Source organism: Tasmannia lanceolata, unplaced genomic scaffold (assembly GCF_043159265.1).
Source record: "Tasmannia lanceolata isolate RefF3 unplaced genomic scaffold, GAP_Taslan_0.1 ptg000002l, whole genome shotgun sequence".
NCBI lineage: Eukaryota > Viridiplantae > Streptophyta > Magnoliopsida > Canellales > Winteraceae > Tasmannia > Tasmannia lanceolata.
The window spans coordinates 40159573-40186739 of record NW_027518679.1 but is presented as its reverse complement, the minus strand read 5'-3'; the positions used below and the strand labels follow the sequence as shown (position 1 = coordinate 40186739).

The 27167-nt window shown below is 38.3% G+C and overlaps 2 protein-coding genes across 4 annotated transcripts; one reads left to right on the top strand and one right to left on the bottom strand.

Moving 5' to 3' along the window:
• Positions 1 to 4922: 4922 nt before the first annotated feature.
• LOC143872379 (uncharacterized) lies at positions 4923 to 15985 on the bottom strand. 3 transcript variants are annotated; one of them, XM_077376734.1, is made up of 4 exons: positions 13314 to 15985; positions 11814 to 12232; positions 5421 to 9607; positions 4923 to 5285 (listed from the first exon to the last, which is right to left on the bottom strand). In XM_077376734.1, exon 1 carries the CDS (start codon positions 15931 to 15933, stop codon positions 13834 to 13836), a length of 2100 nt encoding a protein of 699 aa, XP_077232849.1. In that variant the 5' UTR covers positions 15934 to 15985; the 3' UTR covers positions 4923 to 5285; positions 5421 to 9607; positions 11814 to 12232; positions 13314 to 13833. The 3 variants fall into 3 exon arrangements, with proteins under 3 accessions (XP_077232849.1, XP_077232850.1, XP_077232851.1); XM_077376735.1 differs by having other exon boundaries at positions 13423 to 15985; XM_077376736.1 differs by lacking the exon at positions 5421 to 9607.
• A 2300-nt stretch (positions 15986 to 18285) lies between these two features.
• LOC143872363 (uncharacterized) lies at positions 18286 to 26820 on the top strand. Its single transcript, XM_077376733.1, has 4 exons — positions 18286 to 18857; positions 18947 to 19238; positions 20074 to 20201; positions 25887 to 26820. Exons 1-4 carry the CDS (start codon positions 18738 to 18740, stop codon positions 26343 to 26345), a joined length of 999 nt encoding a protein of 332 aa, XP_077232848.1. The 5' UTR covers positions 18286 to 18737; the 3' UTR covers positions 26346 to 26820.
• Positions 26821 to 27167: the final 347 nt, after the last annotated feature.

The window sequence follows — 27167 nt, the reverse complement described above, 5'->3', positions numbered from 1 at the left end:
TTGGGCTTCAAGGGTTTCCAATTCTATATTTAGATGGGATTGTTATGAGGGTTCCAAAGTGTTGGAACAGCACAAGGACAATCACTTAAACATGTTAGTCCATTAGGGGTGTGTAATTACTTCATTTATGCCTCTTAAAACCTAAACTAAGATTGGATCTTATACAATCTAAAAAGACTTAAAATGGTCTTCACTTCGCATTGCTTCAAGTCTTCTTGCGTCTTGGATTTCCGATGACTTTGGCCTTCCGAATGTGGTCCAATGAGAGCTTCTTGGCCTCAATCCAAGCAACCTTGTTATAAAACAATCATGATCTACAACTAAAACAATCAAACACATTAGTGAAATAAAATCACTTGTGTTTTGGAATCATCAAAAGAAGATGGGAATGCCAAGGTGGGAATCATTGGGCTTACAATCTCCCTATTTTTTATAATGACAAGCACAAGAGATTTTCCAATAAAAGCAACCATATACTCTGAATTTTTCTCCCCCTTTATCATCAACAAAAAGATGGGGTAAAAATCAAGGAGATAAAATTTTCAATTTTAGACTTTCCCTTATTCAAGAAAAAAATCAAATATAGAACTCCCCCTATTTGGAATACTAATACAACACAATAGGAGGGTTTTAAAAACCATAATAGAATGATATTCAAATTTAAGTGCTAGCCCATAATCTAAAAACAAATATGAATATAATCATATTGGGGCTTTGGGAACCCAAGCCTTCTTGGTCCCACCACAATTCCTAATCTTAGATGCACATTGGAATTGATAGTGACAATAAATTCCACAATAATGGCATCTAACATGAGGGTTAGATAGACTAGTCCTATCATAATGCACATGCTTAGGTCTATGACAAGCTTTCTTCAAGATTATGTCAATAATTTTATCACCATTTAAAAAACCATGAAGACATAATCTTAATCTTTCATTTTCATTATAAAGATGGGTTATTTGGTTCAAAAACTCATTATTTTTATCTTCATAACATTTGGAAGAGCTTGCCACATTTTGGAGTTTAGCTATTTGGCAAGATTTCTCATCCAAACTACCCTTAAGGGTTTCAATCTCAAGTTTAAAATTTTCAATTTGCACTTGAGCTTAGGATATGGAAGAAGATGATTCATTTTTCAAAAATTCTAGTTCATTTTCTAATTTTAAAATATATTTCTTAAGAACTTTATTTTTTTAAATTTGGGAATGCAAAGTATTACATAATTCATCATATGACATGCTTCCACTATCACTACTAGATGAATTACAAGAAAGGTTAGAATTTACCTCATCTTCATGGGTGAGTGCAATGAAGCAAAGATCATCATTATTTGTTTTCCTTTCGCTTGAGCTTTTGTTTGAAGCGCTTGAAGCATCCCAAGCGGCCACAAGGCCTTTGTTCTTCTTCCAATCTTTCTTCTTCCCTTTGTACTTTGAGGAAGATGACTTGAGAAGTGAACACTTCGGTCTTTTGTGTCTTCTTACAATTGTAGTACCTTATTCCTCCCTCTACGTCACTTTCTTTTTCTTCTTTCTTCTTTTTATCCTTTTTATGCTTCTTTCTCTATAAGCTTTTGAATTTTCTCAAAGCTTCTTTTTCATCACTATCCGCTTCACTTGAGGATGATGAGTCCGCCTTGGAGGCTTTGAGTGCTAGGGATCTACTTTTTTTCTCTTTTAGCTTCTTCTCCTCTTGTCGGCTAGTAAGGAGCATCTCATGAGTGATAAGAGATCCTACAAGCTCCTCCACAGTTAGCTTAGAGAGATCCTTCGACTCTTGTACGGCGGTAACTTTTGGATCCCAATGTGGAAGAAGTGACCTAAGCAACTTACCCACAAGCTCATCAATAGGATAAGATTTACCAAGATTAGTTAAATATTTGTAATTTTAGAAAATCAGGTATACATTTCGGAAATACTTTCATTTTGACCCATTCTAAACATTTCATATTTGCTCTTTAACAAGTTTACTTTGGAATCCTTCACTTGAGATGTTCCCTTATGGGTAGTGACAATGGTATCCCAAATAACGTTGGCGGAATCAAAAAGAGCTACTCTATTAAACTCCTCCGTAGATAAGGCACAAAACAAAGAATTAATGGCTTTGTAATTTAAGTTTACTTGCCTTTTCTCTACTACATTCCATTCTTCAAATGGCTTGGAAGGCAAAGTGTAACCGTTGTTAACAATGTGCCAAAGCTCTATATCTATCGAAAGAAGATAGATGCGCATCCTTGTCTTCCAATGTCCATAGTTGGACCCATCAAAGAAAGGAAGTCTAGTTGTGGAATGGCCTTCCGGAAGTCCGGTTCTATTTATGTTTGCCATTTCATAATTAGAAAAGTTGCCAAAGATCTTTCCCTAGTTAGATTTAGAAAAACCTTACCAAAGTTTAAAAAATCTCTAAGAGCTAAGGCTCTGATACTAAGTGAAATTCCATTGATAGGCCCGCTTATACTTATTGGCAACTTATGAGGAGGAAAATTAGGTTTGAAAAATCAAGTTTTACCCAATTTAGAGATTAAGAGATCAAAAACAAAAATTAAGCACACAAGTTAAATCATAAGTGCAATGCAAATTTAAATATAGCAAGAGACAAGAAAGAGTGCACCCGAGATTTAAAATGGTTCGGTCCTCAAACGCGAGGCCTACTCCACTCCACCAACCAAACCCGTTTATGGCTTTACTATGATGATCTTCTTAACTTTGGCGAAGACCGGTGCCAATTACAATGTTCAATCGCTTTAACCTTAGTGGCAATCCAAACCACGGAGAGAGGGCTTCGCTTCTCCGAACACTCGCCCAAATACAACGGTTTATCAATGAAGAAAGAATAAAGAAAAATCCCTTTCAAAGGGTTACACTCTTGGAGAAGATGTACAACTTAGAACCTATGATCCAAATCCTAAGTCTAGAGGATGAGAGGCATAAACAAGCTTGATTCACTCTTAAGATGTTCCAATAGGTTTTTAGAGTGTTAGGATTGATATGTGTGGAGTTTAAAACTCACATATATATATATAGAAACCCAAATATGACCGTTTGGGGGCATAGTCGTAATTCTGGAGAAAATCCCCAACGGATTTTTTTTCCCGTTATAGTGTTCTCGGAGTTCCGAGAAATTCTCGGTTCTCGGAGTTCCGGGAATTGAAACAGAAGATAAAAAAATGTTACTAGACCATTTCTCGGAGCTCCGAGAACTTTCTCGAAGTTCCGAGAAGGCTATTTCTAGCAGATTTTCAAGATTGAATTGCTGAATTGTTTTGGGCTTCAAGGGTTTCCAATTCTATATTTAGATGGGATTGTTATGAGGGTTCCAAAGTGTTGGAACACAACACCACAAGGACAATCACTTAAACATGTTAGCCCATTAGGGGTGTGTAATTACTTCATTTATGCCTCTTAAAACCTAAACTATGATTGGATCTTATACAATCTAAAATGACTTAAAATGGTCTTCACTTTGCATTGCTTCAAGTCTTCTTGCGTCTTGGATCTCCGATGACTTTGGCCTTCCGAATGTGGTCCAATGAGAGCTTTTTGGCCTCAATCCAAGCAACCTTATTATAAAACAATCATGATCTACAACTAAGACAATTAAACACATTAGTGAAATAAAATCACTTGTGTTTTGGAATTATCAAAAAATGATGGGAATGCCATGGTAAGAACCATTGGGCTTACAAATATTGTTCTCTTGCAGATATAAGGCGAAAGCCTAAAGCCCTTGAATCGCATCCCATTTATGAGTGTTGCCGCAATACTCATTACCTTCATAGGCCTCAAGATTTTGATCTTTAAGTAAGTTCTCAACTCTTACTTTATAGATCACAAACATGCCCATTGATTTTGACCTTCATTTAAGGAGATACTTCACGATAGCTGGAAAAATTTAACTATAAGGGTTAGCGACCGATATTCTCTCATACCAATCTTAAATGGTCCATTATAGCCACATATCTATAGTGGCTATTTTGACCCGATAAAACATCCGTCTAAGCTAGCATATATTTTGTTTTATAATAGTAAACTGGGCTTTCATGTGACGAATATCTAAGAAAAAGAAATTAAGGGAAATGATATCAACACAATCATGCTTCAATAATTGCACAAATGCTATCTCATGTTAAGGGGAAGGAGGACTTCTCTTTACATAACTTTTTATTTGGTTTGTAAAAGTTTTTGGGCTTTTTAATTGGTTTGTAAAAGTTTTTGGGAACTAATATCATTTCCCCAAACTTAATCGTTTTTTTTTCTTTATCCTAAAACAAAACTATCTCATGTTAAGGGAAAGGAGGACTTAGTATTTATCAAAAATATATATTTCTATTTTAATGCATCACCACTGGGGGTGCAAGTTTGGCCCTGTCAACCCTGACCTACCCTGAGCCCAAACAGGGTCTGGGCTGGATTTTCCAACCCTGAGGGCGGGCTAGGGTTCATTTTTTAGGCCCTGACTCAGGGTCAGGTCGGGTTCAGGGTTAATGCCTCGGGTCAACCCGGCCCGGCCCAACCTTAAGTTTTCTATTATAGAATTGAACCACCTGTGCATGTTTCTTTTGCTAATGTTTTCTATTATCTTGGATTGATGTTTCTTTAGATTATTATTATTAATTATCTCTGCTGCCCGTCATGTTGCTGAATTCATCGTCTTATTTTGTTCTATATGATATGTGGTTGCTTTATTTTTGGCACTCTTAAATGGTATTTGCACTAGGGTCAATCAGGGCCGGCCCGACCCGGCCCAATCAGGGCTGGCCAGGGCCGCGCTGAGCCCTGTAGGGCGGGCAATGGGTTGAGGTCAAGGCGGGTCAGGGCCGAGATAATGGGATCTAGGGTTGGGCTAGGGTTTTGAAAAACCCGACCCTGTTGCAGCCCTAATCACCACCATCCTTTTAAGTGAAAAATGAATAAAAGAGAGAGAAGAACACTACATGATTTATTTATAAGAAGAAAACCATTACATTATTTGTAGATGATAAAACCAGCAAGTTATGGGAAGAAGCAGAAGTGCTCTACAAATTCATGCCTTATTTCTTAATTTCATATGGCAGTAGATATGTAAGTTAATCTTAGATATGTCTCAGTTGTGTGGCTTGGCTTCAGTTTCCTTGGTGGTAACTTCCCCGGTCAACGCAGGAGACGGGCACGGCGGGATAGGAGGAGGATAGCAAATGTAGGAGGGCCGGCAGCAATCCTGCGATGACGTATGGAGAGGAGGCGGGCACGGCTGGATAGGAGGAGGATAGCAAATGTAGGGCAGGCAGCAAGAATACGTGATATCTGTTTGAGCAAGCAAAAGAGGCTATCAAATACGAAAAACAAACTAAGATTAACTACAAAATGAGGAAAATGTCTCTCTCTCTCTCTCTAAAATGAGTGAACTATATTAGATTTTGGAAAGAGAATAAAACTTACCCAAGTAATAACTTTTATTTGCATGAATGTGATAGAAAAACTAAGTGATTAATAGCCTAAAAAGATGGGAAGCGAGAACCAGCAAGTTCTCCAGCGGCCACCACCGAGGAGATGAGCAGGAAAGCAGCCAAGAAAACACCCAATACAAAAGGAGTCTTAGATGCCATTTCTTTTACAAGACACCATGGGAGTGTCCCTTCCTGGTATTTATAGTGATGAAAGGGAGTCGTGTGTGTGTGTTTGTGTGTTAGTTAGAGAGGGAGAGAGATGTGTGACTCGGTTTCAGCCTCATTGTAGCGGGTTATGTCCAATGAATGCATAATGGATGCACTCTTATCTCTTGGAAATATTATTTCGAGACTTGGTGCACATTCTTCTGAGCTACAGCAATAATGTTTATAATTAGGTGGCAAAGATATTTCCACCCCTCTTACGTCATTTAGAGACGTCAGTGCTCACAAGAGAACTTCTTTGAGTGTGACCCACATGTTTTATTTTTGAGAAACGATAAATGCGCCCCTTTTCATTACTTGGGACACCCAGCCATAGTGTATCTATGACTGCAAAGGGGCTTATGTACTTCACATTTCAAGAATGAAGTGACCTGATTGCCACATATAGAAATGATTTTTGGGGCACAACCTATTTAGGCTGTGGTCCATCTAATAGACGGTTTGGATCATGCTATTGTGGGGACCATACCGTAATTTTAATAAAGTGAGAAGTGCCCTCATCAAAATACAGTAGTGCTGATAACATTTCCCTATTAGAAATTGGCCATATGAGAGAAAATCCAAGAATATTTAGCTTAGAAATCACATGTTTAGAGGCTGCAAATCTAAAATTTTGCAAGCATATACACAAAATTACATATAAGCAATGACCTTCCATTGGGCCGATCAGAGCCTTTATGCAATTTCAAGATTGCAAATTCTCATGTATGCATACATATGAAAGTTTCTTGATTTGTGCCTCATGATTAGTAGGGATCATTTGGAAACTTCGTTGCATGAATCCAATGGTCCTTTACACATAAGGACAAAACTTCTCAAGTGAATCATCAAAAGTATCAACATTAACATACATAAATTATAATTGGATGCACAAAGGAAATTAAACAAATACAAGTGTAACAATAATGTTCATACATGGCCAACTAATAATGCAACTCACAAGATTTCAATCCCTTAATGTACGTTCCCATGTATTAGGATCTTAATTTATGCCGCAAAATCAGTAGGAATCCTTTGACAACTTTGTTGCATGAATCCAAAGGTTCTTCGCAAAGCATGCATAAATAATTCTTAAGTAATACAACATAATCCAAATACAAAAGTACATATAAAACATAGTTGGATATCTAAAGGAGCCTAAAAAGCACGTCTTCGTCTCAGATTCATGTCCAATAGTGGAATTTAGATGTAACCAACTAACAGTGAGCCTCAAAACCTCAACAACGAGGAATCAAAAGGTTAAAAAATCAACTAGGGGCATACAAAAACATCCAAGATATATATGTTTAGGTGCATAAAAATAAATTAAACATGCATACCACAAAGTACAAACACATTTTGTGCAATTAATGCATCTAATCATGACCAAACAAGTACCCGTCATAAGAAACTAAATACCGAAACTTTAAAGGATCCAAAAACCATTCACAAAGGAACGCATACATGCGCCTTTTCACATGACCAATAAGATCCCAGCCTCGGATGGATTCGAAACTCTGCCAATGGATCTGGAACGCCGGAAAACCCTAGGAATCAGTCCTATCTTGCAAAAATTTCTCCAAAAAGGACCTCAAAGGCTTGTAGTAGAGGAACCACAATATGCCATAAAGTTCAGATTTCATAAAAAATAGAGAGATGGGACCTCTAAGTTTTTCACATAAGATAGGGGCGCTGACGAGGGTCCCAGAAGAACCGGTCAAAAACTGGTTGAGAGAAGGATGAACTGGTTTCTTGAATGGTTCAAACCAGTTCTGACCGAGACGTGTGCATCACCGTGATGCGCGGCACTGTCACGGTGACGCCGGTGACTATTTTCTTTAAAAAAAAAACTTTTTCAAAACTACGATTTCATACCAGTTTTTTTATTTAAAAAAAAAAAAAAAAAAAACCCTACCAGTCTATTAGTTTCAAAACTACCGGAAACTACCATGGGATACCAGTAGTTTAAAAAACTACCACTGGGTCGTCTTCCCTGTGTATACCAATTTTCAAAACCAAAAACAGTAGCTTTCCTTTATAATTACGAAACGGCCATCATCTTTTGAAGCTCAACTCTCCCTCTTCGGCCGTTGGATCTTTATGAAACTTTAGGGGAAGGATCTTCGGTCGGAGAGGCACACATTAGTGCTGGCCGATCACTGGAAAAATTTGTCGGTCGCCGGCGGTTATGAATATTCCAAAAATCTCAAATTTGGTATAACTACTCCAAAATTTGAATTTTCTTCGAATTCAAATATCTACAACCTAAGCTCTAATTCCAAATATTATTTAAACATTAACCAAATTGATCCCTTCGGATCTTGGGCATTCAAATCAAAGAAAAATTCAATATCTAACGAGATAGTTTAGGAGTACCTTTCACCATGGCCGCGCCTTTGAAGCTTGTACAATCTCAAGAAAGAGTAGGAATTCTAGCGAGAGGAAGAGGGACCAAGTGTCTATATTTATAGGCTAAGAAGCTCCCATAATACTTCTAATTTGAGTTCAAATTCGTTTGGATCCTTAAGCATAAGTTTAGCAACAACTACATGAGCCTACTTGCCTCCCAAAATGTTTCCAAAGTTAAATAATTACCTCATACAAAGAAAGGTTGCTTTGCTATGCAAGGCCACCCATTTTAGCAACACCAAAACATAGAAACACAAGTTTTAGAAAGCCTAAAACATGAAAACACTACAAGTTTAGGAACTCTAAGCGTCTAACAGATGAAAATCCATGGTCTGGAAAATATAAGAAGGATGGTGTTGGAAAGCTTGTAGTTAACTGTACTCATACTAGATGTCAATGCTCAACTCTTACAAGAAGATGATAAGAAATTCAAGCACGACAAGAAATCATGCAGTTGCCAAAGGTAGAGCTAGTAGGCATATGCAACTAAAGTAAAAAGATACTAACTTAAAGTACTCCAAGTAAATGAATGGAATGGCAAAATATGTAAGATAATGATTTTCAAACCATGCCATCATGAGCTTCACACAATAGATTTTGTTGCAAAAAGGGTTCTTTTCCATTTTCATTCTATTAGGAGTAAGTTTGTTCTAGTTTAGGATCTAAACAACCATTTGCATTTGTTGTTCTGACACGTTTACATGTTGTCCATGCTGATTACTTCAATGCATAAAAAAAAGGGCAGCCCAGTGCATGAGGCTCCCGCCATTCCTGGGTCTAGGGAAGGCTAGATGTACGCAGCCTTAAGTCTGCTTTGCATAGAGGTTGTTTCCGTGGCTCGAAGCCGTGACCATCAGGTCACAATGGAGCAAGTGAGCAACCTTACCGTTGCGCCAATGCTCGCCCATTTATTACTTCAATGCATACTACAGTAAAATCTCCCTTGAATATGATAGATCATAAAGATAGTGAAAAGGTAGAAGAGTCGTAGAGTCAAAACTTAGTTCCTTTCATCCAATAATAATAAAATATAGGTTACAACTAATATTCATACAGAGTTGCCCAAAATGACTAAAATGCTTCAATCATGAATTTTGACAAATTCTAACACTCCCCCTCAAGTTAACATGGTCCACTAGACATGTTAAGCTTGTTTATCAAGTGATGATAATATCAATTGCAGGCCCCTTGGTGAAGGCATCTATGGTTTGTTCATATTGTAACATAGCAAAAAAATACCTCACCACTCTCTAATTTCTCACGAATAAAGTAGTAGTCAATCTCAGTATATTTGGTTTTGACATGGAAGACTAGGATCTGTGACAGTTTGATGGCACTTCGGTTGTCACAAAATAGCACATGGGTTTTTTGACCTAAGATGGAGCTTTTGCATAAATTCTCGATCAAATGACTTTTTTAGCAGTTGTGGTTGTCGCTTTATACACAACTTCTGTACTTGACGGGGCTACTGTCTTCTACTTTTTGCTACTCCAAGTGATTAGACAATCATTCATCAATACGTAGTACTTCATAACAGATCTTCGCATGTTAGTATCGTCGGCCAATCTGCATCCAAGTAACCACAGATTTTAACTCTCTTACTTGAATGACTTTGTAAAACAAATCTTCAACAATCCCACTTAATCGCAATTTGAGAATCTCAAAAACGAATCTTCAACAATCCCACTTAATTGCGTTTTGAGAATTTCCATTCATAATCATTTGACCATCAAACTAGATTCTTCAAAACTAAAAGAACTCCAACTGCGAAGAATCTCGAATTTTTCTACAAAATTTTACATTATATTATACTATCTAAAAGATGACAAGTAGCCTGTTGAAAAAAATATATATCTTGAGAAGGGAGGTGATGTTTTGCAAGAAGGTATGTCCTAGATAAAATGAGGTACCAAAATGGTTTAGTCTTTAGTGTACCAGGCTTGAGTATGGATGTTAAAGTTCATCCTGGGTAGGACCAATAGAAATTTAAGCATTCTATAAATAGGAACCTAGAGCTGGCCCATTGAAAATTTACCGGCCTGATGTAAAGAATCACTTAATCCAACAGAAAATTTAGAAAGAGCACTCCACATTTCTTTTCCTCAAAACCACCACATAAGTCCTAAACCAAAACCAAGACCTTACGCCCCAAGTCCACCAGAAAATAGGACAAGCGTACAAATTGGCCCTAGAAAACCACCCAATACATCCCAGAATATCCATATAACATTATGCTCCCAAAAGAAAAAAGAAGCTAGATTACACTGTCGAATACTATGATGATATGCTATATTTATCACAGAGCCAAAAATACCAAAGGTTGGGTGTTACGGTCCAGAGTGGGGGCCAACCTAGGTATGTGACTAGGTGGGACCCAGCTGGAATGGGACGGGTTTAAAGGGCCTTGCCTAACGCGTTCCATCAGCTCTGGAGCTTTTGGCGTATCGGTAAGGTACCTAACATTTGGTATCATAGCAGCCACCACGTCCCGTGTTCGAGTCACGGAAGGGGCGACTTGTGGAAAGGGCTACCTGGAAAGGCCAGAATGAAAGCCGTCATAGAGTGGGCCACCAAGGACGGTGGATTCGGAAGCGTGGTGGTATGTTACGGTCCTGAGTGGGGGGGCGCCTAGGTATGGGACGGGTTTAAAGGGCCTTGCCTAACGCGTTCCATCAGCTCTGGAGCTTTTGGCGTATCTGTTAGGTACCTGACATTGGGCTTATAAATGAATCAATCCACCTTTCTAGCAAAAGTATGTAACCTTGATCTTTCAAAAATTCACAACTTAAAGGCTTATTGATAAATAGATTAAACTTAATGAGAAACAAGGAAATATAAAATACTATAACAATGATATGCATTTAGGAAGCAGTTTGCATCAAACTAAAACGCGAGAGAAAAGAGAGTAGTATGAAGAGAACAAATAAAAAAGATGATAGGAAAATTAAAACGTAACTTATCCAAATAGTGAGTTACTGTTGGGGTTTGGAGAGAGAGAGAGAGAGAGAGAGAGAGAGAGAGAGAGAGGGAGGGAGGGAGGGAGAGGGAGGGAGGGAGGAAGGGAGAGAGAGTGAGAGAGAGAGTGAGAGTGAGGAAGAGAGACTCTTTTGGTTTCTCGTGGGAACGCGATGAGGGTGAATTATTGGTTTTCATCCTTGGTTATACTCGCGACTGCAATGACAGAACCCCTTCATCTGAATATCGTTTTTTTTAAAGCCTTTGAGAGACCAGATCCATGTGGTTTCTCTTGGAAACAGGATAAGTGGGAATTAAAGATTTTCATGCTCGGTAATACTCTCGACTGCAATAACAGAACTCCATCAACTGAATATCGGTTCTTGAACATAGCCTTTGAGAAACCAGATCCTTTTATCTTTTCTCTTCACATAACGACAGTATTCATTCCAAATCCATGAAACTTACGTTGATGAGCCCCAAAGCAATTCAAGTACCCTTCGGGCAGTCGTGTAAGCTATGTTTTTATCTTTAACAGTCATACTATGAGAATATTACTAGTGGATTTTAGATCTGTATAATCTGCCGTGAGCATTTTATTAACACGGATATGATTGTTAATTATCTGACCAGGGAAGATTATTCTTTGTTTTCTTGTGGTATAAAGCTTGCACATGCATTATTTAAATGTAAAATTGGTGTACACAGAAAAATGAGAGACAGAGAGAATATAAATTCAAGAGCAAATTGTCCATTGCCACAATTGCTTCTTGAAATAAAATTAAAGAAAAAATCATCTAGTAAAGAACCAGCATACCTCCTGTTGGGGATTTCACGTGGAAGCAAAGATCCCACATCGGAAGATTAATAGATGAGGATGGGCTTTATAAGCACTTGGGCACCCTCCCCTTAACGGCTAGCTTTCAACGGAGAGTTCTACCTAGGTCCCAACACCTCCAAAGCAAACTGACGTTGGGCCACACATGTTTCTTTAAATGCCAAACCATATACCACATGCATAGGGCATATTGCTCATGAAAGTCACTGGATTTGTCGAACAAGGCGCATCAACCACATATGTGATGATAAGGGGGAAAGTTTGAAGCAAAAGCTTCCATAATTATAGCTCATGAATCTAGCCAAGTGAATGCTTCAATTTGACCTGGGGTATCTACAACAACATAATCTATCTGATCTGCACTTTTCTCAATAATTGAGACAACCTGAAATCAGACACTGACATATGTGTAGACACTAATTAGGTAATAACTAAAAATAATTTAATGTTAAAACACATGATAAAGCCCTCATAACCACTCAACCTCTTTAATTATGTTTCACTCTTGCAAAGAAGAACACAAAATCAAGATCCATCTTTTATAATACAGAAAACCGAGATAAGCTTAGTATCTTATCTGAAATCAAATGTAATCAGTTTAAAGGATAAAATGCTACAGAGTGGTGACTCGTTGGAGGAAAGCATTCATGACCATGTCAGTGCCGCGTGGTATACAAGTAGGCCAAACAAAATTAAAAAGTCGAAACTCGATTCAGTGAGAACTCAAATTCATTTAGCAAGCTTTGAATTTTTGTGTTTTTTATCAAGTATTTTCAAACAGGAAAAGGGAGGCATTCTGCTTGGGCCCTTCGAATTTATGTCCTGCATACTCCAATTGATGTAAGTTTAACAGACTCCCTGTGAAATCATATGGGATTCCTTTGCTTCCACTTATGGGTGGAGGCAGACCACAAATTCCAAGCTCCCAAGAAGACCACTAAACTGATCCTACTTTTGAAATTCGAGTAATTGATAAATGTTTAGAAAAACCCAAGTTAACATATGAGAGTTTTAATCTAGCCACAAATTCCAAGCTCCCAAGCAGACCATTAAACTGATCCTCCCTTTGAAATTCGAGTAATTGATAAATGTTTAGAAAAACCCAAGTTAACATATGAGAGTTTTAATCTAGCCACAAATTTCAAGCTACCAAGCAGACCACTAAACTGATCCTCCCTTTGAAATTCGAGTAATTGATAAATGTTTAGAAAAAAGACAAGTTAACATCTGAGAGTTTTAATCTAGTCGAGTCGTGTTGGGAATTTTCTCAATTACTACATGTGCCTGCATTACATGCTAAATAAGTTCATCAGAACATGCTAGGAACTTTCAAAGTCAATAACGGATTCATATATCTAACATAGCATGGCATTGCAATCAGTCAACTGGTAAATCTAAAAATGTAGTGTGAATTATAAGATATCAGAATACAATACAATGTTGAAAAATCTACAAATATTGTACAATGTGCAGTCTTACCAAACATAGAAATGTTGCTGCTGTATGCTATTGTCGATGATATTCTAAAGTCCAAGAAACTCAACTGTGTATACTGTGACCTCGGCCAATAATTAATGTAGTCACTTACCCTGCAAAACTGGACATCATTTTTGAGTTGTGGGTCCTGTTAAACAACCAACTTTTTGGTGCTCCATCATTTCCTTTCAAGAAGAAATCGATTTCCCCCTCCTCCCTAACCCACCCTATGCCCTTTCAAATTCAAGAATAGAACGCCTCAGGTATCAAGTTTCTTTATAGCATAGGCAAGATAACCATCATTTTGTGACAATCTCAAACCAAGTGGCTATTTTCGTTCACGTACGTCTCTTTGCACACGTAGGATGTTTTAGCATTTGAGGATCTCGGGTTAATAGTAGAACCGGTAAAGTTCTCTGTTTAATTCAAGACTGCCAATAATTTTTAGCACAAATTCATCAGTCTTGCATTTCAAAGCTCAAAAGAAAGGCATCTTTGAGTATCATCAGTTTCCACTATTAAGCTAGCACCCAAACTTAACACTTGGTTCCAAAACAACTTCAACACTTTCATTATCACACACAAAATATTCCCTTGGCTTCTGATGGGGAGTCACGCCACACTTCAATGCCACTGCATATACCTTGCATGCATCCAGGAACCTTCCCTGTTGATTACACTTGTCAAGCAACAAGTTAAACGAAATTCTACTAGGAATTGTTGTACCTTTGATCATAAGGATCAAAACAAGCCATGCATCGTTGATTCTACCATCGTTGCAAAGCACTCGGATAACAGCATTATACGTTATAATCCTTGGAGGATACCCAATTCTTATCATTTCACGTAAATTACTTAGAGCCTTGTCCGTATGTCCTCTCACACAAAGAGCTTGAATCATCAAGCAATAAGTATAAGGGGTAGGGCAAACCCCCAACTCCTCCGTTCTCTCAAACAGCTCCTCGGCATCCGTCAACAGCTTTTCATCATCCAGTGACTTTCTGCATATTTTTCTGAGGAGGGTGTTCATCGCGCGCTCATCAACTTCAAAACCAACGCTCAACATTTCCTTATAAACTTTTAACCCTGCAGAAATTTCATCCCATTTTAACAACCCATGTAACAAAGTGCAGTAACTGATGATATCGGGTTGACAACCTCTCTCTTTCATTTTTTTCAAAACTCTGGTCCCCTCCAAAGGCCTCCCTTCCTTGCAATACCCATTGAACAGAGTATTATAAGTTACCACAGTCGGATTTAAACCAATTTCCATAGCTTCATTTAACAACTCCATCCCCTCGTCAGACCGACCCACTTTACATAAACCATCCATGACCGCAGTATATGTATAAATATCTGGTTCCTTTGAAGATCTCTTGATTTTCATCAGCAGTTCATAGGCTTCCTCTACTCTTCCCACAAAACATAATCCATTGATCAAGCAATTGTAACTTTGGACTGTGGGTTCGCATCCTATTCGACCCATGATCTCGAAAATTTCAAAAGCTTTTTGTAGTCTTCCCTTCTTACAGTATGAATTGATCAACATGGTGAAAGTTATAACATTCGGATGAAACCCACTTCCCATCATGTTATCTAACACACGTTTGGCCTCCTCTGGTTCATTTTTCTTACAGAAACATCGAACCATGATGGAAAAAGTACGGGAATCCGCTGGCAAACCGTGAGATGACAACTCGGAGAACAAGTTCACAGCCAATTCAGTTTCCCCGGCTTTGACAAGCACCAAGAGGAAATTGTTGAAGTCAAAAATTGTCGAAAATATACCATCTTTCTCAAAAGAATTGATAATTTTTACTCTTTCACCTGCTGGTAATTTTCGTATCTGTTCAACAAAATCAAGAACTTGCAGTCTACCAACTTTCTCAACAGAATCTAGAACCACTGATTCATTAATAGATAATCTACCATTTTTCTCAACAAAACCAACAACTTTTACTTTTTCTTTGGTGGGTATAATACCGTTTTCCATAACTGAATCCAAATTTTCTACTTGAATCACTGATTCATTAATAGGTAATCTACCATTTTTCTCAACAAAAGCAACATCTTTTACTTTTTCTTTGGTGGGTAAAATACCATTTTCCATAACTAAATCCAAAATTTGTACTTCCTCTTTGGGGGGTAATCTTTCATCTCCCTTGACAATTTCTAATTGTTTTTTGGTGGGCATTCCACCATTTTGCTTAACCAAATTGAGATTTCCCACTTCTTTGATTGGCAATCTATCATTTTCCTTGGAATATCCAAAAACTCCCATATTTCTCGGTAATATACCATTTTTCTTAACCAAACCAACATGGTCTACCTTTTTGGTTGGTATTATTCTACTGTTTTTATCAAAGAGTTTGATATTTCCTACTGGTTTTATGCCTTTCATGGAAAATTTACAGTGGAAAGCTAGGGTTGGGAAGGGAATTTGTTTACCTTGTTGGGTTTTGGAGAGGTTGAGATTCCTCTTTGTCTTGTTATTTTTCTTCTTGATTTTGCTGTGATTGGAAGGATATTGAAGAAGGATGGATTGAGGAGGGGGGTGGGGAAGGGAAGAGAAGGGGGTAAATGTAGAGGAGGGAAGTGGAGAAGGGGAAAAAAGGGAAGGCATGGGAGGAGATGATGATTTTGTGCTTCTGTTGCAATGTTGAGAGAGGACAATATATCAGGGGAAGTGATATATTCGCCCCTTTTCTTCCCCAGCCACCCCTCTAGTGTATTCATGACTACTCCTTTTACACTACATGGAAGAAAGTTGGGAGAACATATTGGCAATGCTTGTCATGGGAGTGTGATGAGATTCTCTTAAAAAATGTAATTTATTTAAGAGATTGATATTTGCACGACTATAATTTGATAAGGACACTACTCGTTTTGTTTACACATTTTTAAGTTAACTTTATGCGGTTGTTATAATAGTTTAGATTCCGTCAAATTCCAAAAAAAAAAGGACTTTTGATATCTCGAGACCATACTTTGATAATGAGGCGAACTTACCTTATTTTTTACATTATTCAACCTCACCAAAGGCTCTCAACAACTAATGATATAAGTGTAAAACAAAGTGAGTAGCCCAATTATCAAATATGATAAAAAATGTAATATAAAGTGAGTAATACCATTATCAAAATATAGTAGTGCCGATATCAGTTCCCTTATGATTATTTGAGGTTTGCTAGCTCACTTTTGCATGAGAACACCTGTGAAAATGGAGATCCGGTCCGCCCTGCGGCTCACTTGAGTGGGGACGGGGATAGATTTGGCTCCGCCCCGCCCCGTTCAATATCCAATCATTAATTTATTTTATTATGATTTTCAAGTGTTTTACTATTTTTTGTGAGAACTAGGAATATATTTCTTATAGGCTAGTGATATTAGCACTACCAAATTTTGATAAGTGCACAAAAACAGCTTGTCTTTTCTTCATATATTAGTATTAACATTTGACAATTGTTCAAAAATTAAAAGACAAGATGAGTTAGCCCAAAATATCAAAACATGAAAGTGCCAACATCAATTTCTCGGCAGGGATGGGGTGGGGATTTTGTCCCCGTAGGGTAAGAGGAAGGGATGGGGATTAGATATTCCCCACAAGAGAGGATAGGGATTCCCCACCATCCCCGCAACTGGGAGGGGGGCGGGGACGAGAAAAATTCCCCGCAGAGGGGAAGGGGACGGGGGATGCAACATCCTTCTCGCCCCGCCCCGTTGCCAGCCTATTGAATTAAGTAAGTAAGACAAAATCTACTTAAAATTGAGCCTATGTGACTGTTCTCTGATGCAAAGTATGCCGCAAATTGGCTTTCCTTGAAATTGCCTAGCAAATTCCTAATTAACAGATTTTGTCTTTATGGTGGCAGCCCTATGATGAACAGACTGTTGCAAAATGCCTTGTGCAATGGTCCATAGCAAATCCCTAATTAATAATATAATTCTTCGCATAATATGTAGGGAAATGTTATCAACACTACTGTATTTTGATGAGGGCACTCCTCACTTTATTAAAAGTACGGTATGGCTCACACCATAGGATGATCCAAACCGTCCATTAGATGGGCCACGGCCTAAATAGATTGTGCCTCAAAAATCATTTCGATAGGTTGATCCTAACCCTCCGATCTGAATGTTAGGGTTGATCCTAACCCTTTATAGATCAGACGGTTAAGGTCAACCTATGGAAATAATTTTTCGAGCACAACCTATTTAGGCTGTGGCCCATCTAATGGACTGTTTGGATCATCTAATGGTGCGGGCCATACCGTACTTTTAATCAAGTGAGGAGTGCCCTCATCAAAATACAGTAGTGCTGATAACATTTCCCAATATATATTCCTTGTCATTCTTTGCTTGATTCCTTGACTATTCTACCATAAGAACCGATCCATATCCTTTATTAGGGCTGCAAATGAACCGAGCCGGCTCGCGAACATGGTTGGGTTTGGCTCATTAAAAGCTTGGCTCGGGCTCGTTTGTTTACTAGACGAGCCGAACCCGAGCCCAAAAATTAGGCTCGTCAAAATAAACAAGCCGAATTTAAGCTTTGTATAGTTTGGCTCGGAAAAGCTCGTGAGCTTTTTAGGTTCAGTTCATAAACAAGCCGAGCCGAGCCGAGCTTTAAAGCTTGGATTATGTTTGTTTTTTATATATAAAATAAAAGCATGTGGGTTGTTTCCACAAATGAAGGTTTGGCCGAGTGGTTAAGGCGCTGGATTTAGAGGGGGCTTGGGTTCAAATCTTTATCATTCTTGAGACGAGCCGAGCTTAAGCTCGGTTCGTTCCACTTAACTAGCTGAGCCGAGCCCGTACACCCCAAAGCTCGGCTCGGCTCGTTTGCAGCCCCTATCCTTTATTCTTCCCCCACGACCGGTGATTAAGACAGGAGTATTTATGTAAATAATACTTATCATGAGAGTATTTTCGGAAACGTAAAAAAAAGAATAAACGACTATTATTGACTCAGAAGGCTGAGATTGACAAAGCTTAAAACCGCCAACACTCCAAACCTTTTGATTTCGCAAACCCTAGTTTTTCCGATTTCACAAACCCTAGTTTTTTTTTTCGTGTTCTTGATATCTCTAGCTTTTCCGATTTCTCAAACCCTAGGGTTTTTCGTGTTCTTGATATCTCTGTTCTCGAATTTAGTCCTCTCGTTTCTTGATTTGATGCGATTTGAATCCATCAGCTCTAAAATTCCTTATCTTTGATCTAAATCAAATTTCAAAGAGATCTTTTTCTTTTATTCGTATGAGATTCATGGATCTGGTTTCGGTAATTTGATTTTTAGTCATAAATTGACACTAAAATGGAGGTCTTGATGCCGTTCTTGTTGGATTTTTTTGTCAGATCTGGTACTTTTGTTCGTCTACTAAAAGGTTAGGGTTTGTTTATAGACTGAGAGGAATTAAACCTCTGTAAATGGATAGAAACGGAATTTTCGCAGTGATTTTTGTGATTTTACTTTTTTCAAGAGGATCGGAGTCCTCGTTTAGTGAGTTTCTTCGAGTTTTAGCTGGGGAGAATACGAATGGAAAAGTGGTAAGACTCGGATCTTTCATTTGTTTTTGTTTTTTTTTTTTTTGAATTTTAGATGCTGTCAATTAATGTTGAATTCATTTGGCTTTTAGGTTTCTCCATCCCCCAGCCCTAAAGGAGATAAATCTAATCAGGATGCGTCGAATTTAGATCCAAATCCCTCAAAATCTGATCAGAATCCGAAAGTTTCTGAAAAAACTGATGGGAAGGGGTCGCAGGGTTCACAAGCATCGGATGGTAATACTGCACAAGTTTCGCAGAGTGGAGGAAAGGGAGAGAATGATAAACCCCATGAAAAAATTAAAGGAGATGTAAAGTGTGAGGCATTGACTAATGGGTGCATGGGTAAACAGAAGCTGATTGCCAATCTTTGTAATGGAACTGGTAATTGATAATATAGATTTCATGCTCTGATCTTTTTATCCTGCGTATTAATTTGTTAGTAGATTGATGTTGCCTTTGCTGTTAGGACTTTACGCGGTGTACAATAAGCACACAGTTTTTTTTTTCAAGTACTAGTCTTGATATTGAAAACCACACTTTGACAAAAAAGGACAACAAGATAGATGGACATGAAGTTTGAGAAACCAGCTAGCGCATTTCATCATTAGTTATTGGATTTTTCTTTAATCTAATGAGTTGGTGGATCTGCTACTTGAAGGTGCAGGGTCCACCTACCAAATTGAGTAATGCTGTATGAGATTTACTCGCTCGATTGCTTTCCTGTCACCATGTTTGAGAAGAGATCTACCTAGCGGTTTAGAGCGCTTTGTTGTGGTCTCAGCCAGGCTGCTTACCTATCTAGTTTTGTGTTGAATAGTTTTTGTCGCCCACATCCTTCTGGCGTAATGCGGTTCTCATAACCTGATTTCAGATTTTCTTGTTCCATTTGCATGAGAATTAACAAGTTCAAGTTATCCCTTCATTCTTGTTTTTTGAACTTAGAAAACTGTAAATGGTGTAAGTTATCTTGGTGTTCATATTGAGTTGGTTATTGTGATAATTACGATGACTTTCATGGGAAATTTGATCCATTGTCTCAAGAGGAATCTGTGCTAGTGCCCATATACTTTCTTGAGAAGAAATTAAGCTTCATTTTTACTCATTAAGTTCTTGTTAAGGAACTACAATACTCTGTATCGAACTTTTTTTCTACCCATATACTTTCTTGAGAAGAAATTCATCTCCCCCCACTTCCTTGTTTTCATTTTATCTGCAGGGACACAGGAATTATACATTCGGGTTAACAATGGAGGAGAGTATCAGCTGACAGTGAATATCAAGGTTCCTGATTCTGTGAAAGTTGAGCCCAAAGAGCTACTGCTAGCCCAACACCAAGAAAGAAAGGTCCGGTTCAATAAATCTTCATTTCTCATTATCATGTTTGTATGATTTTGAGGTCAAGCTTGTAGCCTAATCTTGCGGACGCCAGTTTGACCTAATCTTATCTAACTGAAAATGTGATTTTCATGGAAACTGAAGCTTGCTTGAACTTTTGGGAACTGAAATGAAAATCACAATATAAAAGATGTTTCAAAAGGTGCTTTTAAAAGTGCAGAAATCTATCAAAACTGCCCTGTTTGGGTGTCATTAGCATGGTGCTTTTGTTAAAATTACTCAATATTCCATTCGAGTCTTCTCGATTAGGGAGCCCAGCTGACTTATTTCCAGAAAAATGTGCATTTTCTTAAGTAAATAACAATAGCAAGTTTGTGAATTTTTCTTTTATGAGCGGTTTTGTTTCTTTCTTTGGAAGTTAATCGTTGAAGAAATTTATCAAAAAGAACATATGAAGTGATTCATACCCAAGAATGTTGTCCACCGATCACACCTATCCTGCCCCTATCAAATAGATAACCTTTCTCAGTTGTCCATGTTGGACACCTTCATGAAAGAGATGTGTTTGGTGGTGGGGCAGATTTTTGCATCCCCTTTCTTGACAGTCTTTTCGTGTAAGATACCTTTGCCAGTACTCCTAAGCCACATCTTGTCTAGCAGATTTTTTTATGCGTACTAGTTTTACCTTTTTCAGCCTAGAAAGCTCATTCTTTCTGCTTGCTTCTTCATAAACTACTGTTACTATAATTCCATCATGTCGATTTGCTCTTATAAAATTATATACTGTGTAATTTTCATTTCTCAAATCTAAATACCAGAGGTCTTATGCAATCATCACTATCACACTATGCGAATTAAAGGTAATGGATGGTACTAGATTGTTATGAAATATACAATCATATTTTAATAAAGATATATAATATAATAGGAGGATAATAAATATTATAAGTATATATATATGTGTGTGTGTGTGTGTCTCTCTCTCTCTATATATATAAATATATATATATATATATATATATATATATATAGAGAGAGAGAGAGAGAGAGAGAGAGAGAGAGTAAAGTGTTTCTGAGCTCGAGCTCAGATAGCTTATCTGAGCTCGAGCGTCAAAAACTCAAGTGGGCCCACATTTTTGGGGTGATCCAAAGCATTCATTTGAAAGGCCCTTACATGGATAGGGTGTGTACCAAAAATCAGGTCCATAGGATCATCCTAACCCATCCAAAAGTGGAGGGAAAATGGACAAATACTGTTTCTCCACAGAGTTGCCCATTTTTTCCCTCCACAAATAATGGAAGGGTTAGGATGATCCTATGGACCTGATTTTTTGTAGGGACCCTATCCATGTAAGGGCCTTTCAAATGAATGCTTTGGATCACCCCAAAAATGTGGGCCCACATGAGTTTTTGAGTTCGAGCTTAGATAAGCTTATCTGAGCTCGAACTCAGAAAGCGCACGCGCATATATATATATGAGAAAAGGGTTTCTGCACTCGAGTGCAGAAACAGGAGTTTGGGGGGAGAGGGGGGGGGGGGGGGGGTCCGGGTCCAAAGCATTCATTTGATGGGCCCTTTCATGGATAGGGTGTCCACCAAAAATCAGTTCCGTTGGATCACCATAGGGTGTCCATTGTGGGGTGAAAAATGCGCAGATTTGTTGACAAACAGTATCTGTCCATTTTCTCCCCCACAAATGGACACCCTAAGATGGTCCAATGGTGCTGATTTTTTGTACATCCCCCATCCATGATGAGGGCCTATCAAATGAATGCTTAGGATCACCCCCCAATGTGGCCCCACCCCTGTTTCCAGCACTCGAGCGCAGATAAGCTATTTGCTCTAGAGCGCAGGAACCCTTTTCTCTCTATAAATATACAGCAAAATTTTGTTTTTTTTTTTGGTAATATTTTTCATGTGGACACTCTGTAAGTGCTCCAACTTTCATACCTGCTTCCACACTCTTATTCCCACATGATGTTTAATTGCTGTAGAAAATCTTTGTTGTTAGGCTTAGATCTCTGTGATTTGCTGTTGTTTCTGTAGCAAGAGCCCAAACTGAGCTAAAATAACCAGCGTATGTCATAGTGGACTTTTGTCTAGTTCAGGTGCTGGCATACATTTTAGATCTACGTCAGAATAACCCAACTTGACGTATTTCACACAATGTTCAAAAACTTTTATTTACTTGGAACTCGCTCTCAACTCAGAGCATCTACCTTCTCCAGTTCTGCTATACCAGGTCTTATCTCAAGTCCAACTGTTGGCTGGCGCTTAGTGGCAAGAATATTCTACTCAATCAGAATTCCTGTGCCCATCAATAAATTTATGATTTGCCCTTCACTATAAAAATCTCACTTGCTTTTGAACTTCTGCTTATTCCCTCACCAACTACTACTACCTTGGTTCCATTACGACCATCCTTTACTCTGAGAAAAACTCTTCTATTTGTAGTTTTATCACTTTCCAAATCTAAATAAACCTGGAGTTTCTATGCAGCCATCACTAAATGACTTCACGTATTCTTAAAAATACATATTTGGATTTTTTGCCGCCTTTAAAATTTTCAGGCAAGCACTCTTGAGCTCTCCATTTCCGTATAGTCTAGAGAACTGCTGTTTTGCTACTTTCATTCCTACTTCATGCTGTCTTGTACGAAATAGTTGTTCTTAGGCTCAGTCCTATGCAATTTTCCGTGGCTCTCATAGCAAGAGCCCAGATAGTTTCATGTAGATCTACAGAATTGAAATAGTCATTATGGTCTCTTGACTAGTTCATGTGTTGAAACCCAGTTGTGACCTCAGAGTTTCTGACGTTGATGTGAAGTCAAAATTATAATTTTCTAAGCAATCAGTCAAGTTGCTAATTGACTTTGCCAATTTATTACAATATTGACAACACCTTTTCATCTAGTCAGCGGAATTGACTATAGGATTGTGAAGTTGATTTCAGAGCCAAGTGTTTGATGATGCTAGGCCATAGGGTGGTTAATTATACCTCCAAACTGTTCATGGGAGCTCAATAGGATGATCTTCTCTACATTCAAACCATCGACAACACGGTCTTTTTTTTTTAGGTCGGGTGCTCTCATGGTGGACCTCTTCCTATAATTTCAGAATTCAGGTTTTAGTTTGAAAGTAGTGTGAAATTCTGGATTTTACAATGGAAGTAGGTTGCAAATGTGGGGGAAGTAGGTTGCAGATGAAGGGTTTGTGTAAGAAATTGCTAGCCGAAGGGCTCCCATGGGTTCAGCTACTTGTTGTTTTGATGCTGGCAAACTCAAATTGATTAGTCTTTATAGGCTAATGTGTTGCCTTGGAGTGTTGTGCCTTAGACAGGAACTTCGCATGTCATATCACCATTAGCACAATACAACACAACACATGGCTTGAGGATCTACATGCACAAAGGAATTAAGTGAGCTTGCACATATTGGAGGAATCATCCTTGGAAGATGTCCAAGCATAGAGCTCAAGTTGATGATCCCACAAGCAAGCCTAGTAGCAAGAAAAGCTTGAAGTTGAATAAGCATTGGTGACCTACTCATGCATCCAAAGTGAAGATCCATTCGAGAGAGTCACATGGGCTAAAGCGATCACAAGTGTTAACTTACAAGTCCAAGAGCCCAAGGAAGACTTTTGAAGCTAATACGATCAAGGTGCTAAGTGGTTTAACTTTCTAGATTGTATTGGAAATTTTTGTGGTTTTGCATTTCAAAGAGTTTTTCATACCTTTTTCAAAGCCACCCTTGAGACCCAATTGTATTTCATGAAAAACTATTTTCAAATGTCCTAAACATTCTTAAAACAAAAGCTCATAGCCCAAGGACTCAAATCTCAAGCGCTAAAGTTAAGTTGAAAAGTGAAAGACATCAAATTGGCACACTTGCATAGTGGACAACAGATCTTATTTCCACTTTAATTTGTCCAAAACATTTTCAAATATTTTTGAAAATATTTTTAATAGATAGATATCATCATTTGCATTCAAATTGAGTATAAGAGCGTCAAAATCCAATAAGAAATGTGTGGGATATGAATTTTACAAACTAGCGGCCAAAAACTGTTTTTTGCATCCGCGGTCAACCGTCGTGCCCAAAGAGGCAAAAATGAAAAATCCAGCAGCCCACTCGCTGGCGACCGATCCCCCGCAGTCGACCGGCACTGCTCGAGAAACTAGTTGTTGGGGGTTAACGGCTAGTTGCTTTTTTGACCCGTTTTTTTTTTTCTTTTTTTCTTTCCCACACTACCCCCAAACATTTATGAATCATTGTGGGCTATATATAGGTTTCTTCATGAATTTTATGATTTTTGGAAATATTGAAAATCTTCTTTAAGCAAAACTTTCAAATCTACTTATTTCTTCAATGAGCTTTGAGCTTGTATATCCTTTTGAAGAAGATCTCCATAGGGCTTTTACATTGTAATCTTTTGGAGTAATTGGGAGTTTCCATCATTGTCAAATACGCCTATCAAGAGGCTTCGTGCATTCTTCATTGTAATCGAGGGTCTACGATTCAACCTGTTAAGAAAGGTGAATCCGGAGTTGCAAAGAGGAGTTATTCCCTTCGAGGCAGTTTGCGAAGAGGGTTAATCTCCTTGAAGGCGGTTTGCAAAGAGTGTTAGTTCCCTTGGAAAGCGGTGTTCATTGTAAAGCTTGGGAATTCGGCGTTTGTGGAATCCCATCATAGTGAAGAAAATTCCAAGGAGACACAACTTGGGTAGTAGAGTAGGTCCTTGCGGTTGAAGGGCTGAACCACTCTATGTCGTTGTGTCATCTCCTGCCTCTTACTCTCTCTTTCATTTGGTGATTGGTAATATCTCTTCCTTTACTTTCTACTAAGCATATTTGAACAAGGGTTAGAATAATCTGGGATTAATCTCACACCCTTTGTATTTAGGTAAAAATTTTAAATTACGCAATTCACCCCCCCCCCCCCCCCCCTCCTCTCTCTTAGGTTGCCCTTTGGGATTTCATCCAGGTTTTAAAAATCTCTCCCCCTAGAAACACGGGACGACCTCCTACTCTCTTGCTCGACGGAAAGAAGGGCGAGAAATTAGTAAACCACAGTCTCCTCTCGTCTCTCACCCCTTGGGGTCTTAATAGCCTTTTTCTAGTTTTTAGTGCCCCGCCTGCTTCTTGTAACTAAGAAGGTCCCGCCATGGCTATTGAGGCTAAATCTCAGGTTGCTTTCTTGAACTTTGGATGAAATAGCTCATGCTGTATTTTACCTTTATTTGATTTATATCTGGATTACCCAGAAAGATATTGAAATTCCCACGAGCATTATTATTATCACTGTTATAATTATTTTATGGTTCTGATGAGATCATAGTCTTTTCAGGTATGTAGATGTGTTAAAGCCCATAATAAAACCCCAATGTTAGGTAAAAAATAGTGCACAAAAACTGCTTGAATACCAGTTCTCAGTTCAATTCGGTGACAGAACGAGGAATTCAACGGTTTTATTATAGATTCCAGAAACTCTAGGCCGTTTATTTTTTGTATAACTTGAAAAAAAAAAAAAAAACAGAGTTCAGGGGTTGGACTCGGCCCTCTAGCCCAGTCAACCAGAGTCGACTTTGTTAAGTCCAATTTGGTGGTTTACTTACTGATTTGTTTGGTGATTTCAGATCAATGTCTATGTTAAGTCCAATTTGATGGTATACTTATTGATTTTTTTGGTGGTTTCAGATCAATGTCACATCACAAGCCATCGGAGACCTTCGAGATAAAATAATTGTGGATTGTGTTGGTCTCGCGGACGCACCCACCATATCTTCCACTATGTTTGTCTTCAATCTACCCTCCTATGCCAACCAAATGACTCCCCTCTATGGTGCCTACATTTTATTTCTGACAGTACTGATTGTTGGAGTGATTTGGGCATGCTGCAAGTTTGGCAGGGAAGGGCGGCGTGGCAATGGCGAAATCCCATATCAGGAGCTTGAAATGGGTTTGCCACCACAATCAAGTTCAGCAATTGAAGCAGACTCTACGGACGGCTGGGATCAAGGCTGGGACGACAATTGGGAAGAAGAGAAGGGAATTGCGAGACCATCGGAGATACGACCTGTTGGGAATGTTTCGGTAAATGGTCTCAAATCCAGGTCTCCTAATACAGAAGGGTGGGATGATGATTGGGATGATTAGATTTTTCACAAACAAACTACTGGAAAAAATTATTCTCTGAAAAGAGAGAAGATACAGATTTGGGAGAGAATGAAAATTTTCCTCTCTTTGACTGCAAGCACAGAGAGAACATGTTGCATTCTTTTTTCCTGAAAATTAGGGGGTGCTTGTTGTAAAATAAGGGAGTGATATAAGGGAAATGATATCAGCACAACCGTGTTTTGATATTTTTACTAACCCATGCTGTCTTTTAGCATTTTAAGAGCTGTCAAAAGGTGATTACATTTCCCAAAAAGTTCTCATGAGCCAATTAGAAAGAACAGACATGCTGGGTTTGTGCAAATTTTAATACATGGCTGTGCTGATATCAGTTCTGTATTTTTTCTTTGATTATCAATATTTGTGGGGATAGGTGTCAGTTTTGTAACCTTAGTGGGTGTATGGATCTATGGAAAATAATTTTTTGGAAAATAATAATTTCTTGGAAACTTTTTTATGGGTTTTTTTTCAGGAATTTTTGCTACTGTTTGGTTCACATCTATCAAATTTCCTGAATTTTAAATTGTACTAATCAATGTATTGTTTGATGAAGAGGGAATTGGCCTTCATGGAGTTAAAACCAATTCAATTTATATTTACGGGGGCCTTCAATCTACTATGGTATCCCTCTATATTAACCATAACCATATCATTTCCTCCTAAATTTTGGAAAGAAAATACTTAAGAATTCAAATAGAGCGCCGTCTGGATGCAGAGAAGATTTTGATTTGGATTTCTCACATTTGTAGCCTTTTTGCATTGTAATTTGGATCCGATCAAATTCTTGGATTTCCAATTCAGCAA